The sequence below is a fragment of the Balaenoptera physalus genome (assembly GCF_965194825.1).
Source record: "Balaenoptera physalus genome assembly, chromosome: 6".
NCBI classification, from domain to species: Eukaryota; Metazoa; Chordata; class Mammalia; order Artiodactyla; family Balaenopteridae; genus Balaenoptera; species Balaenoptera physalus.
Window position 1 is genome coordinate 75,223,529 of NC_138885.1, and position 15,905 is coordinate 75,239,433.

At 36.8% G+C, this 15,905-nt stretch overlaps 1 protein-coding gene across 6 annotated transcripts in view; it reads right to left on the reverse strand.

Annotated features, from left to right (window-relative positions):
- The window catches only part of PDE1A (phosphodiesterase 1A), a 375,597-nt gene that overhangs the window by 270,295 nt on the left and 89,397 nt on the right, over positions 1–15,905 (reverse strand). The window contains exon 1 of one of the 6 annotated variants that reach the window (XM_082466730.1): positions 260–7,895. The exons of the other annotated variants lie outside the window; for them this stretch is intronic. Within the exon in view, the coding sequence (XP_082322856.1) occupies positions 260–312 (53 nt within the window). The 5' untranslated portion in view covers positions 313–7,895. Of the gene's footprint in view, positions 1–259; positions 7,896–15,905 lie in introns of those variants that run through there. 6 annotated transcript variants of the gene reach the window in all.

The window sequence follows — 15,905 nt, forward strand, 5'->3', positions numbered from 1 at the left end:
GTGCTATGTCATTCATGTGCATAAAAAGCTAATGCAATGCATTTCTAAAATACATTTTGAAGAATTAATAAAAGCTTGGGCATAGGGTTTCAGAAAATAGAAAATAAAAGGACTCCTTCAGTATGCATGAAGTTAAACTTTAGGCACACTCTTTATTGCTTTGCTGTAGCTTAGTGCCAGAATTCCCAAGTTAAGTATGAAAAAGAGAAAATACTTTTCCTGATAGCCCTGGAGCCACCTAGGATGTAGCATGACTTACCTAAAGATGGGTCTTTGGAGATGTTTCCTCCTGATTGTGACATGGTCATCCATTTAAAGGTGAAAGTTTAACTTGTTCCTGGAAACCACTCCAGAAATCCAGGGAGAGATTGTGGAAGCTTATCCTGATCTATTGTGCTGCAAGGAGCCCAGAAGGAAAAAGTAGTTTTCTCTTTCTCTTTTTGGGTGCTCGAGAAAACTTCCCTGCTCTCTGCCAGCTGAGCAGTGTGTCCATAGAGGCCACATAAGACAGGCACGTTGGGGCACTCCCCCACAGAGCAGGGTGTGCAAAAACACCGAGTCACGTTGACATGGACAAGAGAAGTGCACAGGACCCTCAGAAACAGAACAAAACAAACAGAAACCTTCCTACCCCCGTGGCACCCAGGTAGGAGCTCCCTAGGTTATTGCAGCCATGAGAGCACTCCTTCCACATGCTGGTCAAGCTCGGAAAAGCTAAGTCCCTCCCTGTCTTTAAAACAGCCCGTTCTGAGGCTCAACTTTTTTCTTCAAAATAAAAGTTGTACAGCTGGTTCAGCAGTCCCATGTGAGTACCCTCTGAAAGTTTGTTCTGTTAAAATAAGAACTGTATACAAATTAATGAAGAAAGATGGACTCAGGCTGCATAGCTGGCTTGGATTCAAGAGATTATAATTATTTTACAATCTTGCTTTTATTCTCGCTGGATGAAGTGTGGAGACGACTCAACATTTTTGGCACTCATAACCTAATAACCTACACTTGGCTGAAGTCGAAGATGCCATTTCAACTGATAGAAACCCCTGTGAAGCTAGCCGGAGCTACAAAAGTTAGAAAAACAAAAATTTCTTAATTCCATCAGAGACATTGTACGCAGATATCTGTACCCAAGTGTAGCTTTCCAACTAAGAGGGGACACCACAAAAAAGATATGGAAACACACACACACATAGAAACACAATTTTTTAAGTCCCCCAAAACTCCCTGGGAACATAAGGTTTTTATATTATACAATCAAATTTTAATTTATGAAAATAAAAAGAAAGAAAAGTAGATATAAGAAGTTGTGAACAGCTGAAAATAAATGACATTAAAAATTGTTTTACTTGGAAGACTTAGACTCACACTGCAGGGACTTTTGTTCAAGAAACAGATAAGGTGAATCCCCATATTTTAATATAACTTATTTTGGAGACATTCCTATATCTAAATCACTAAAAAAATTTCTACTCAATCGATAATGTCATGAGATTCCAGGCCAGAGGTATGTTATGTAATAAAATAAACCATCTCAAAGCATGATTAAAATGTTTTAAAAATATACATGTAATAAAAGGTGAAAAAACTGAGAAACACACATGCTTTAGTTGAATAATCCATACAAATAAGGATCAAATGTCACAGAGGGGGATATGATCTATATGGTGACAATCTGTAGCTCTTAGCACCCTCTAAATATGTCCACAGGAGCAAGAACACCTTTTTTTTTTTTTTTCCTCCCAGAGGAGAGACAAAGAAGAAGAGAATTAAAAATAAATCATTGATCATATTGAGCAGTTCTAATCCACACTAGGAAATGGAATCAGTCTGAGAATGCATTGAACTAAAAATAAAATAAGTGGGTTCTAGTCCTAGTTCTATTATTAACTTTCGTTTTGTCTACTTTGATTTTAGAAAACTGAGATGACTTCTTCATTAACATGATGGAAGGAACTCAACAGGAATACTAATAAACATCTAACCAAGATACAGTTCAAATGACAAGCAAGTATACAATCTTACTTGAGGCTCAAAGGCTTGATTATCAACTGCTGAATCTGAACGTTGTTAAACTAATTACAGAAAATCCATAAAATAACATCATTGCTTGCATTAGGTTTATATTCTTTTTGCTCTGAAGTTAAGGTAGAAAACTTAGATTCCCACTTATATCATGCACTATATTTATTTTTAAATCCAATCTTAGAACTTAAGGAGCCATAAGAAGATAACTGTAAGTTAGTCACTTGGCACAAAGAAAAATATGTATTTCTTAAATGTTTTCATTAACTTTTTCTCTAACAGCATTTAAACTTAATATTTGAGAGAAAAGTTTGCTTTGCTAACTTATTCAAATTTAATGTAGTATTCAATAAGATGAAAGAACCTCACTATTGTGGCTTAAACTGCAAAAATATAGTCTTGAAATTAACAACTGTACTGTGCAAAATACTAAAATTTATCATAAAAATAAACAGGATAAATCTCCTATTAAAATATACTAAAGATAATTTATTTTGAATAGTTTTTTTCTGGGGGTGGGGATCAGAAATGATTTTTGTATTTTTCCTATTATGGTGAACTCTTTTTCAGTATGACTTAGCCTAACCCTTTCACTCCCACCCCCTACACACACGTACAGGCACCAAGAACAAATTCTCCCAGGCAAAGCTATTGGCGGGAGCTGTGAAGCGTAAGAGCTCAGAGAGGGACAACAGTGTGAAAAGACTGTCATCGGCCCCTGACCCAGATGACAAGAATCAAGAAGCCCCATCCTGCGGGTCTCTTGGAAGCACATCCCTGAGCGGCCCCTCCATCCACTGCTCGCTGCCGTCTTTATCTGCATCCTCCCAGGCTTGGGCGCCTACTGCGGGGGCAGCGACTCTGAGTCCAGCTCAGACAGCGAAGGCACCATCAACACCACCGGCAAGATCTCGTCTCCTCCATCTTCCGAACCTTCCTCGAGGCCCCCTAGCTCCTCTGTTCCCATGGCCCTGAGCTCCTCCCCAAGAGGAGACCGGACAGTTCATTCTGCCTACAGGCATTACCTCCCACAGAAAACTCCTTTGCCTGTTCACACCGTGAACCTCACCTAAAAATGTGCCAGAACTCAAACCAAACCAAACAACAACAAAAACTCAGCACTGTTGGAGACAGCACTTGATCCATTTTTTTATTTAAAAACTTTCCTGCTACAAGGTTCCCAACTGATTATGAAGCTAGTTGATAGGTGGTAGAGCTGGGATTTGAACCCAGATGCCTCATTCCTGAGCCTTCGCTTTTACCCCTACTAAGTAGGTTGTCACCTTGGTGGACACTCTGCCTCTGAGGTTGCTTGGGCCTTTTCTGGGCTATCATTCACATGCTAAAGAGAAACAGAAGAAACTAGCCCCTCTAATGAGTGTCTATACTTCTACTAATCCTCTACCCTACTTGAACATCATTGCATGGCCCATTGTGTTCCCCATACTCATAAGAGCCTGCCCAAGAAAGGGCCTATTGATATCAAGGTGAAATAATCAATGAATATGTTCTACTAAGATCCGAATGGAAGCTCTGTTCCATTATAAAGAGCCCTGGACTAATGTCAAGGAACATATATTTAAATCCCAACTCTAGCAGTGATTGTATCTTCAGTTCTTTGCACATCTGCTTCCTTACCAGTCAAACTAAGATGTCAGGCTGGATGACCTCTAAGATCCTTTCCAGCCCCATATTTTTGTGACTCTGTGACTGACTGCATGTTAAGATGTCAAGTTATTTAAAGTTAGTGTCCAAGCAGGAATAAACTCTGTAATCATTTTTACCTCTTCTTAATCACAGCAAGGTCATGCATACCACCAGAATACTTTTCATCCCCATTGTTGTGGAATTAAAGATATATAACACACTACTATTGAATGTGAAAATAAATTGTCCCATCTTTATTTTTCTAATTAGGTGTTTTCTTTTTTCTAATTATGTGTTTTCTGTTTTCTTTTTTTCTATAGCTTCAACTGGGAACTACTCTCACTAGAATGTAAGCTCCAGGAGGACAAGGGTTAATGTCTGTTGTATTCCCTGTGCATGATATATAAGACACACTCAATGGTTATTTATTGAATGAATTAACACAAAGTGCTAATTAATGCTACCTCATCATACTCTTGTATATTCTTTTTCTAAAATCTTAGTCATATCTGGTAAATGTTCAGTTTTATGTATTTCCTCCAACCCACAGTTTTTCTTCAAGGAGGTATCTGAGTTTATAGACAGGTGGGCTTCTATGACCTTGTAGTGGCAGGAAAAAGGTAGCCTCAGACCCAAACCAGCAGGTTCCTGCTCTCCTTTGTGTTCTATGGAATCTGCAACGTGTCCCTTATCTGTCTGGTCACTTGGCTCCCTGCTGACATCTATTGCTGAAATCCCTGGCTGGTTTGTTCAGTTGGCTCAGTTTGGGAACTATGATCATCTCCTTCTAATTGAACCCAATCTCAGTCTTTACTGGAGCTGCAAGACTCTCTAAGTCTCAGTCACATCTGTAGGGAAGCCAAGTTTGCCAAGCCAAAATGTGTCTCTTTGGCATGAGGATTATTTTAGGCTGATTATTTTTAAGAAACAGATAACTTAGGAAGTCTTTCTTTTTTACCTCCTTAACTGCCCAAAAAAATTTAGATAAAGGGCCTGATCCAGGAAGAGCATTATCACCATAGATATCTATGAAGAATATGGGCTAGCTGTGGTAGGGAGAACTCCTGGACCTGGAGACCAAAGTCCATTCTGTGTCCCATTGTCTCTGCATAGCATAGCAAACATTTATATACCAAACATGTATTTTTCCATCTCCATGTGAATTGCCTTCCTCCCCTTTGAAGTCCCAAACTCTACTCCTTCTCCTTCTCTCAGATGGCATATAAGCCATCTTATATAATTGCCTAACTTCTCCTTGAGTCTCATTTTTCTTATGCGGTCCCATTACGTATGTAATTAAATTTGATTTTAACCTGTTAATCTGTCTCATGTCAATTTAATTCTTAGACCAGCCAGAAGAACCTAAAAAGCATAAAGGGAAATTTTTTCCTTCCCCTATACATCCTTCATCTGGATCTTTGCCAAGGCTGTTAACACCTGACTTCTTTGTGGGACCTCCTGACCCCTTGCTGTGGGCATGGCAGAAGCATGGCAGATACACTGGCCCATCTCAGCTGACTTCTGAATTCCCCACTGGTCAAGCAGAACTTTCTGAGCCCTCAATCCCACACAAGCACTGAGGAAGTCTTGGGAATGACCATACCATACCACCATTTTTATTCTGCTGTAGTCTACTCACTAAGTCACTGGAAAACTGTGCTGTAAGCTTTCACTTTCAATGAAACATGCTCCACACCCTGGGATTTCAGCTCAGAGGTAAGAGGTCAAAATACTTTGTCTGACCATTTGCATAAATTGCCTTCTTTCAGGGTTCCCATTTCTATCCTTTACCAGGGCAGAAGAGGTATGCTTTCCCCATCTCACATGGCAGAAAATCCCTTACTTTATCTCTTGAGTGTCTTTTGTCCGTGGTTTATAATAAACTCAGTGTTCAAGTCTATGAGCCTGGATCACAGGAATTTAGGAAACTCTTTTTGGTGCGAACAAAGCCTGGCTTTCAGCACTATTGTCTTATTGAGGGCTCAAAATTTCCATTTAGGTATTCAAAGCTGGGCTTCTTATTTGTCTTTCACTTCGATAACATTAACCCCACTCCCCACACTGCATGAAGAAGATGGATGCCTGGCTGACTGCAAAAAGGAAAGATCATATTCATCAAAATGGAAGAGAGAAAAGCACATTGTTCCCATTATGTTATGAAGCTTTTTTATTCATTCATTTCTGTGGGTACATAGTGAGTAGCTATACCACAATATTAACCTTCCGCCCTATCTGGCCCTCATCTACCTGTACTTCCATCTCAAAACCCTGACCCTTTGGCTCCTTCCACACTAGCCACACTGGCATTTTGTTCCATCGACACTGGCACTCTTTCCTGCCTCTTCTCCATGTACCACTCCCTCTGCCTAAAATGATCTTCCTCCTGCCCATTGCTCATATGCAGCTGCCGTTTCCCCTCCTCACAGAGGTGACTCCTCTGACAAGCCCATTTGAATTTTGTGTACCTTCAGCACTCTGTTTCCCTCATAGCAATATCATAATTTGTGCAATTATTTGTATACACATCCATCTGTTCAGTGAATGAATACATCCATTCTGCAGGATGCAATAAACTAAGGGAAAGATCAGAATATCTAACTGTTCCTGACTACCTTAAATAAGAATAAATCTAGTCAAGTTATCCCAAAAATGTGTTTTACCTCATGTGTTGTCTGTAATAACCTAAAAATAGACTCTCACTGATCTCTTGCAATGCTTCAAAACATTTTCTAATAATTACGTATGTGTTTCATCTTAAAATATTTGTCATTACACTTCTTCAAACCAGGAACTCTACTTATCTGAGAATAAATACAATGGGGATATTAAAATTGACAAGGCATCTAAAAATCACTTTGGAAATGGTTCTCAATTTGACTAAAAATGTTTTCTGCCTTGGGGCAAAAAGTACATTCTACCTAGTTAATGGATTTAAACTAGATTTTCTTCTTTGTGTGTCAGACTTAAAGTTTATTGTCTATTTATTCAATAAAAATTACATCAGAATTATTTTCTAAAATTAATTAATAAGGAAGACCAGGTTTATAGCTTCAAGTGGCAAGGAAAATCTGTCCCCCAAATTGGCTAACTCTTCAGCCAGGTATGAGAGCTGAGCCTTTCCACTTCACAAAGTAGGAGGAATTCCTCTTTGTCATTGAAGTGTAGGAACAGGTCAGTTAGAATTTGATTGGTTCCACTTAGCACTCCCACAAGTTCTGACAGCCTTTAGTGCTGGCAGTCAAACAACTTCCTTTGAATGAGTGTGACATTCTGTGAAAACATCAACAACAAAGAGAATCATTTAAAAACTATTCTCATAACCAAACACCAACCCACCGCTCAATGTGTATCAAGCAACATTAAATCTACTATAAAAGGAAGTGGCTTTTGCATAGTGAGTAGTTAAATAAACATACAAAAAAAGAGACCTCTGGGCTTCCCTGGTGGCGCAGTGGTTGGGAGTCTGCCTGCTAATGCAGGTGACACGGGTTCGAGCCCTGGTCTGGGAAGATCCCGCATACCGTAGAGCAGCTAGGCCCGTGAGCCACAATTACTGAGCCTGCGCATCTGGAGCCTGTGCTCCGCAACAAGAAAGGCCACGATAATGAGAGACCCGCGCACCGCGATGAAGAATGGCCCCCACTTGCTGCAACTAGAGAAAGCCCTCGCACAGAGACGAGGACCCAACACAGCAATCAATCAATCAATCAATAATAAATCCTCCTTAATGTAAAATCCCCTTTGAGTCAGAGGACTAAGAAAGAGATGGTTGGACAGGGCCTTGAAGGATGAATAGATATTCAGGGAACAGGCTAAGAGGAAAGGCAAGCAATGTTATATCAGCCCTAAGCACCAGGCAACAACACACGATTTGGAGGGCACATTGTTACTGAAGCAGTGTGGAGTGGTTCCCATCACATTAGCCTGCAGAATCACGGAGGCTGCACCATCACATAAGAAGAGGGGTTGCAATTAGGAAAATAATCAATGTGATATCACGGTTTAAAAGCATTTGATTCAAAGGATTCCATTACTCTCGAAACATGCCAAAAATGTTCTTATCTGCAATTCTTCAGTCAGTGAAAGTTGTCCAAAGGTAGCTGCACGCTGAGACTGGTTCAGTTTCTCTGCAGATCTGAAATTCATCACTAAATCATTAACTTAGCTTCCGTACTGAGTCATCAATCTCATCTCTGGAAGTATGATCTTATTTTTCAGATCAATACATCATTCCTATCAATTGTTCCATGACATATTATAGTTACCATAATTTATTTGTACATTCATTTAATTAAACTCTAAATTTAAATCCATAGCAGATTTAAGCTGGTCATTGAACATTTTCCCAAGCCCAGCACCAAACACATTTTCTACTGCATCATCTAACACAAGGCCCAATACCTGACAAAATATTGGAAACCAAGTCTATCTTAGAAATTCTGTATCTTTTTTAAACATTATGAACTTTTATCCTGCTCTGTATTCCTAGAAAATGACAGTCTTCCCTCATCTATTCTTTTCTCCACCTGGCCCAATGGAAAGTATGGGAGCAAGGGAGTTGATATGTGCTTATCAGTCATTTACTATATGTTAGACAGAATACCTTATATGCACTATTTCAGTTAATTCTACATAACACACCTAGAAAGTAGATTTTCTTACTTTCAAGGAACACTGAAGGAAACTAGAATTGAGAAAAATTATATAAGCTGCCAAAGGCTGCATGTCTTGTATGTTATAGTAATAGGATTTGAATCCAGTTCTATCTGATGCTGATATCTTTATTCTTACTAACATTGCCTCCCCATAATCACACTAGAATATGTTTTAATAGCAGACTTGCCTCTGCTATTAATTGTTTCAGATGAATTTCAGATCTGCAAGAAAAAGGCATTTTGGTTTACTATCACATCTTGGAAAATATAATACTCTGATCATTTGAATTAGGTACAACCCTAGCAAGAATTCAGGTTTGATTTCAGAGACACATTAGTTTGATTTGGGTCATTCTCACAATGTAAGTGTTACACATGCATGGGTAAGTGAACCAAAAAAAGCAGAAGATTAAAAATGGAGGTCTTAAATTTTAAGTTTTACTATTTGTTTGCTGTATAATCCTTACTGAATAAGAGTGGATAAATAAAACTTTTGGTCAAAATATCATTGACAAACTCTAAGAAAAAAACAAGTCAGATTGAATATATAAATGAAGTTGTGGTTCTATCCTCAATATACAGAATGGCTCTGCAGTGCTGAGGTGTATGTCTACAATGCAATCCCCTTTTTAAAATTATGCTCACCAGCAACCCAAATCATTAAAAAATTAATTCATTAATTAGAATTCCCTACCCTCTTTCAAAATCACATTATTAGATACTTAACCTTCACCAAAAAACCTGGATGGGTCCCATTCATAGACTTGTAAAGTTCAGAGTTACCTACGTGGTTACCCACCCACTATATTCCACTACAAGGATAATATTGACAACTGTTGCATTCACTAAGCACATACTATGAGCCAGGCACTTCTGAATACTCTACAGACCCTATTACATTGAAATCTCCTGACAACAACTTGGCACAGGAGTTAGAATCCTTATTTTAGATATAGTTAATATTGCACAACTGGGACTGGCCAAGCAAAGATTTGAGCCCAGGACTGCTTTCCTCCATTGCCCGTGCATTTAACCACTAGTGCCTCTAATGATTAGGGCCATCTAATATGATTCACTTTGATTCCCTTTCTCTGTTTCTCACAGTCATTTTGCATTTTTATCTTCTCCCTCTTCTTTTGCTCCTGTTTCATTAACAATTCCCTTTTCCAATGATGAGCTCCAAGTATCATTATTAACTGGTTCTAACCTTCTTAAAATTGTGGAGATTGTGAACTCACTTTCCTCAGTTGTTCAACAAATACAGAACACTGCTGTTGTTTTAAATGTATACATTGTTTCAGTATAGGAGCTCATGGATGTCCATTTTTGGCCTTGAGAGAGTGAGTTATTTGTTATAAATAGAATCATAGACTCCTGGAATCTGAAGGAACCTTCACTGTCAAGTTTTTCACCTTCCCAACCTTTCCAGAATTCCTCTTGCTTTTCATCTCAGAAAGGGCTTACTCACAAGTGCCCCTGAGCTGGAAGAAGTAAATCTGCTGTTTCCTTGATCTCCATCCCCAAGAATCTCTCATAATATGAGAATTTCATTTGTTGCATGCTACTTGTATTTCAAGATAGGGACTTTTTTTTATACTAACTTCTTCACCTGGTATACAGTCAAAGAAACAACAATCTCTTCCAACTACGAAGAGAAAACTGGCTGTGTTGGGAGTATGGAAAAGGAGTATTTAGTCTCCAATGTAGCATGTTGTTTATACACATTGAAAAGTAAATTTTGGTTTTAGGTAAATTTTTGCCTTTTATACATTACCTTTAAAAATAACATGGCTTAATTTCACTGGCCAGTATGACAAAAGATGTACCAGGGGTTAGGACAACAATGATTTTTAAAACACAGGCGCTTTCCTCGGGGAGCTCAAGTTTAAAAGGAAAAAAATAATCCACTTTTAAAAGTAATTTCAATCCAATTCAATACATGGATTCATAAAATAAATAAAAAGGACAAAAGAAACTCAGAAGGGAGAGAAAGAAAGACTCAGAGAGGAATTTATTATGTTTTAGCAAGGTTTAGCCAGTAAGTAGAAGTTCAGCAGGGGAGAATTGCTTACTAGGAAGATGAAATGGAGAAAGTCCAGGCAAAGGAAGGTGAAAAACAACATAGAAGCATGAAATACCATAGTTTTAAGGAACTAGCAGGTATCTTCCTATGATTGAGGGTAAAAGTGTGTGGGAGAGTGGCAGGAAGTAAAGCTGGAAAATCAGACAGATGACAAATCATATGTGCCAAATGGGGAGCTTAGACTATATTCAACAAGCAATGGGTAGTCACTGGTGGGCTACAGTCAGGAAAATGGCATCTTCGGCTTTACAGTTTTGGAAGACTTCACTGATAAACACGTGGAAGACATTTTTGAGAAGAACAAGTCTGGGTGTAGGGATATCAGTAAAAAGTCTGTTAGAGTAATTATTCTTGGTGAGAGATGATACTGACCTAAAGTAAGGCAAAGGCATTAACTGGAAAAGAAAGCCTATTCGAGATACTATCAGGTATAAAGCATAGGGCTTAGTGAATAATTTGGTATATTGAATGAGAAAGAAAAGGATTTTAAGACAATACTTTCATTTCTGGTTTATTATCTGGGTGGATGGTACCACCACCAACTGGGAAGAATCAGATAGTAAGAAGAATAATAATGAAATAAAAAGAAAAAAAAGTATGATCAAAAGTTCATTGATGGGGCTGGGGGTGGTGGTGGTGGGATGAATTAGGAGATTGGGATTGACATATATGCACTAATATGTATAAAATAGATAACTAATAAGAACCTGCTGTATAAAAAATCAAAAAAATTAAAAAGTTCACTGATGGGGCATAGTGAGTTTGCAACACCAAAGGATAGCCCGAATGGAGATGTTTCATGGGCAATTAGGTGTTTAAATTACAGGGAGAGAGGAAAGAAATCAGTTATAGAGATAAAATGTGTGTGTGGAAGGTGGAGGTATTGCAACATAAATATAAAACTATGAATGTGGATGGTATAGCTCAGAGAGAACATGTAGGTTAGAGGAGTGAAGACCCAAGAACAAAATCCTGGCAATTGAAAGGATAGAGAGGGAAGCGTTATCAGTGAAGATGTCAGAGAGACCGGAGAGTTGGAGGGAAAGTTTTTCCTACAACAAAATTGGAGGGAATGTCAAGTAAGAGAAAGGTGTCACTTGTGCCAAATGTGCACAGCAATTAAAAAGAGAACAAATTAAAACTTTAAAAAGTAAAAAGAGAACAGAAATGCTTCTTTTAAAGTTATCAATATGGAAGCCACTGATGGTCTTAATGAAAGCAATTTCTGTGCTGGAACAATCACATGTTCAGTAAGACAAAAGTTCTGAAACCAGTAAGCCATGGAGGTTAGGTAATTTTTCTGATTAGGTACACCAAACTCACTTCAATTAATGCTGCCTATGGAAATAACTAGAAAAGGAAGATATGGGCTAACTGTACAAAATTTGGGGGTCACAGAAAGAAGAAATATGACCATCTTGCTACATGACAACACTTCAAGGAATTATTTTGGGGTTTTTTTCCTTCCCTATTTTAATGCCTTGATTTAAAATTTCCAAGGAATGTCTTCTTTGGGGAAGACATGTGTGGGAACTCAATAGAGATATGAATCCAAGAAAAGATCGAGACAAATTTGCTCTATGTCTTCTTCAGCTTGGCGTTCACATGGATAACCTTTTTTTGTGGTTATCTTATACATAGAAAGAGCGACATTCTGCTGGCCCTAGGCATATTATTTAAGTAGTCAGAGTCTGTCTCTTATGTCTCTTCAACTTTCTCTCAGGGTTCACTTCTAGGATCCCAGCACTTACATTTTGATTTCTCGATGTTCACCTCTTGAACTACATCAGTCATCTAGAGTCAGCATTCTGTGTATTTTCTTCTCATACTGATTTCTGTAAAAACTTAACTATTTTGTGTTTCATTGCTTAAAATGACACTGTGAGCCAGATGACCTGACAAAGAAAGAAAATCTGCTAATGTATTAGCAGATGATAAATACTTGCAATTAAATTCCAGGACATGATTATCAAGAACTCTAAAGTTAAGTAATTATGGTAGGTTGGTTAAAAGCTATTTAGTTATAGGTGCCTTTTAAATTTTACCACATAGTCAACTATCTATTCTTCCTAATTATATGCAGGCATTATATATTCCCATTCAATTCTAATAAATGCCTATGTTTCTTTATTCATGCAAAAGAAAAATAAATTCTTGACATATTTTCTGCATCATTTAAAAAATAATTCAGATAAAAATAGGGTTCTTTTGGGAAATGAATTAACAGTATCTAAAATTTAAGGCATATTCTCAGTATGATACGGTTTGATTTTTCCAGATTACCCAAATTACCTATTATCCCAATACTATTTCTTAAAAATATTGTTTATTTTTTCCTTTAGTTTAAAATGTGACTTTTATCAAATATTCAATTTTCATGTTTATTTGGCCCAGTTTATCTTCTGTTCTGTTGATTTTTGTGTTCCAATATCATACTGGTTTAGTTAATGTAGCTTTTAGTATGCTTAAACACTGGGTAATACCAGCCCTCCTTCAGTTTTTTCCCCTTCCCACAAATTTTTTTTTCACTACACATGCATGTTATTCTTTTACAAAAATGTATTCTTCTATATCAATTTTTTCATCTTTTATCAAAAATAAAAAGTTCTATTGACTTGAGCAAAGGATTATTAAGGATATCAAGAGCCAGTTTTCTCATGATTAGAGAAGGGAACTCCACATATGAGAAAGGGGAAGACTAGAATATATCCTCTGGTGTTGCATAGAAGTTGGAGGTACTGGCATGAACTATAGATAATGAATATAATACATATAAGTCTAGCTATGTCCATTGAGAAGGCTGAGAAGCAATGAGACACCATTAGCAATGATAACACCAAGCACCCAAATTTTGTTTTCTATATACCACTCACTACTAAAAGAAATCAGAATTCCTTATAAAATAGGCTGAAGCTAGGGCTGGGGAGGGAAAGTATAAGATAAACTTAAAAGGAAACATTCAAAGAATAAAGGGGACATATCAAAGAAATATAGGAAACAGCTTAAAGAGGCTACATTGATCAAATATGGGACAATTTGAGCACCAAATTAAATAATGATTGTAATCGATTGTTACACATTGAATAAAATAAGAATTTTACATATATACATATATATATATAGAGAGAGAGAGAGAGAGAGAGGGAGAACGAATGATAAATGGAGCAAAATATAAACAATTGTTCCTGGAGTTCCTTGCACTATTCCTGCAATTTTTCTTTAACTTTAAAATCATATTAAAATAAAACTTTTTTAAAAGATTGTTACAACTTTAGTTTTTAACTTTGTTTTGAAATCTTAGACATTGAAAAATCAATGTACAATTGACTTTTCATTGTAATTTATAATTCAGCATTATCTTTAAATTTTGTATCTTACAATAAATTTTACAATAAAATTTGCCAGATCAAAACATGACATCATTTTTCAGAAGCAAGGTTAACTTTAGGAGAATGACACCTGTGTATTATATATATTCACAATTATTTTTTAAAGACAAAATGATCAGTAATAAATGAGTAGTCTACAACCCTGCCTGAGTTGTAAGCCCAACCAAAATGTTCTCCCTTCACAGAGATTTCCCTTAGCTCTTCAAGTAGAAATAATTTTCCAACTCTTACCTTACATTCCATTGTTTCTCTAACTTTCCTGGGATATATAAAAGCTTCTGTCTTAGATAATAATTATTTACATGCATACTATCTCTGACAATGGACTAAATAAAACTCTTTAAAGGTAGAATTCCTATTTGCTTAAAATCTTTCAATGACTCCCAGACACCCTCAAGATGTTTAAACCCTTTAATATCATATTATATAAAATGATACATTATATGATATTATATGTTTCATATATAACATATATATTCTAGCTACATGTCTCAAAATCTCCCCACCCACTACACACTACATAGACATACATTCTGGGCTTCAACCATATTGAATTACTTTCAGTTCACATAGATCATTATGTTCTCTCTCTAGAAATTTACAGTTTCTAAGTTCTTCTGCCTAGAATATACTTCCTTCACTTCTTCTCCCAGCCATTTCCCACTTACTGTTCAACCCTCAGTGTGTATATCCCTTGCTTCTGGAAGCCTTCCCTGAGAACCAACTCTGATATAGATGTCCCTTCTCTGCCTGTTGAGCATCCTTACTTCCACTTCTAAGAAATCTACAGCATAATTGCAATATCTTATTTACTACTTTTGGTCCATCATTAACTTTCCTGTCTTATTTGATGTTGAGGAAATAACATTTTTTTATTCCATACATCTCTTTAACACTGCCTTGCATAAAATAGGTTGGCAATGACTAAATGCATGTCTATACCATACTTTTGCAAAATGCTATCTGCGAATTTTGAGTTTGGAGAGAAATCTATCTATTTCCTTGTTCTGTCCACTGACAGGCTTGCAAGCAGTGACAGTTCCGTAGAAATAGGCATACCTAGCACCCAGAGCTTGGCTTCTATATACCACCCTCTACTAAAAGAAATTTATCTATCTACCTATCTATCTATCATCTATTCACACATACATGCATGCATATATAATTATATAATTATAATTTTCCTAGAGATTGGCTTCAGTACTTAATTTAGTACTCTTATCGCCTTTACAAGAACAAGGAAAAAAGAGTGGAAAAGATAGCTAACCCTTTGGGGTTTAGTATGCTAAAACAGTCCTGTAATACACAAGTTAAACTTGGCATACTTTGGACCTGGTCCAAAAAATTGTTTTTACTGGCTGTGGAAAATGGAATTTTAGACTATGTTAGGCCATACTATAATTGTGTTTGGAAATGTATAATGTGATGTGTGAGCATTCAGTGCAACTAAATGAGCTTATGTATGCTGAAAAGTGAATGACTGTATTTTTCTCAGCACTTAAGGCTAATGCAGACAAAAAGCAATGGAGTTCAACTTCTTAAGACCATTTACTGAAGATATAGAAATATAAATATTTGCAAAAGACAGTGAGGAAATATAAAGGAACTTCCTTCTAAATATAAATATTAAGACCTCAACAGGGTTGATAGAATGGCCTAAAGTCAGCTTTTTATTGGTATAAAAACAACAGTAAAACAAATTATTTAGAGTAAGTAGTTTATACCTTGAGTTATCTCCTCAAAATAAACATTCCATTTCCCATCTGACATAGAATCAAATGACACTGTTTTGCTTCTAAACAAGATTATTTTTTCTAGGGTCCATGAATGTTGGTGATTCTGTTCAGGAGAGTTGAAACCTATAAATATTGTTTTAGGGAGCTGATCTGGGAGTTTAAAGGAAAATATCTTCTGCCAATAAAAATCAAATTAGCTTCAATGTGAAAGCTATACAAACAGGAAGGTCTATAGCACAAGAATATATTTCAACCATTCAGGCAATATTAAGGGACAAAATATTGTATAACTTTTAATACCATTACTTACATAAGTTTCTGCTTAAGGCAATAACAATTTAAACATTTCCTGTTTCATTCCTGCCCAGTATTGTTG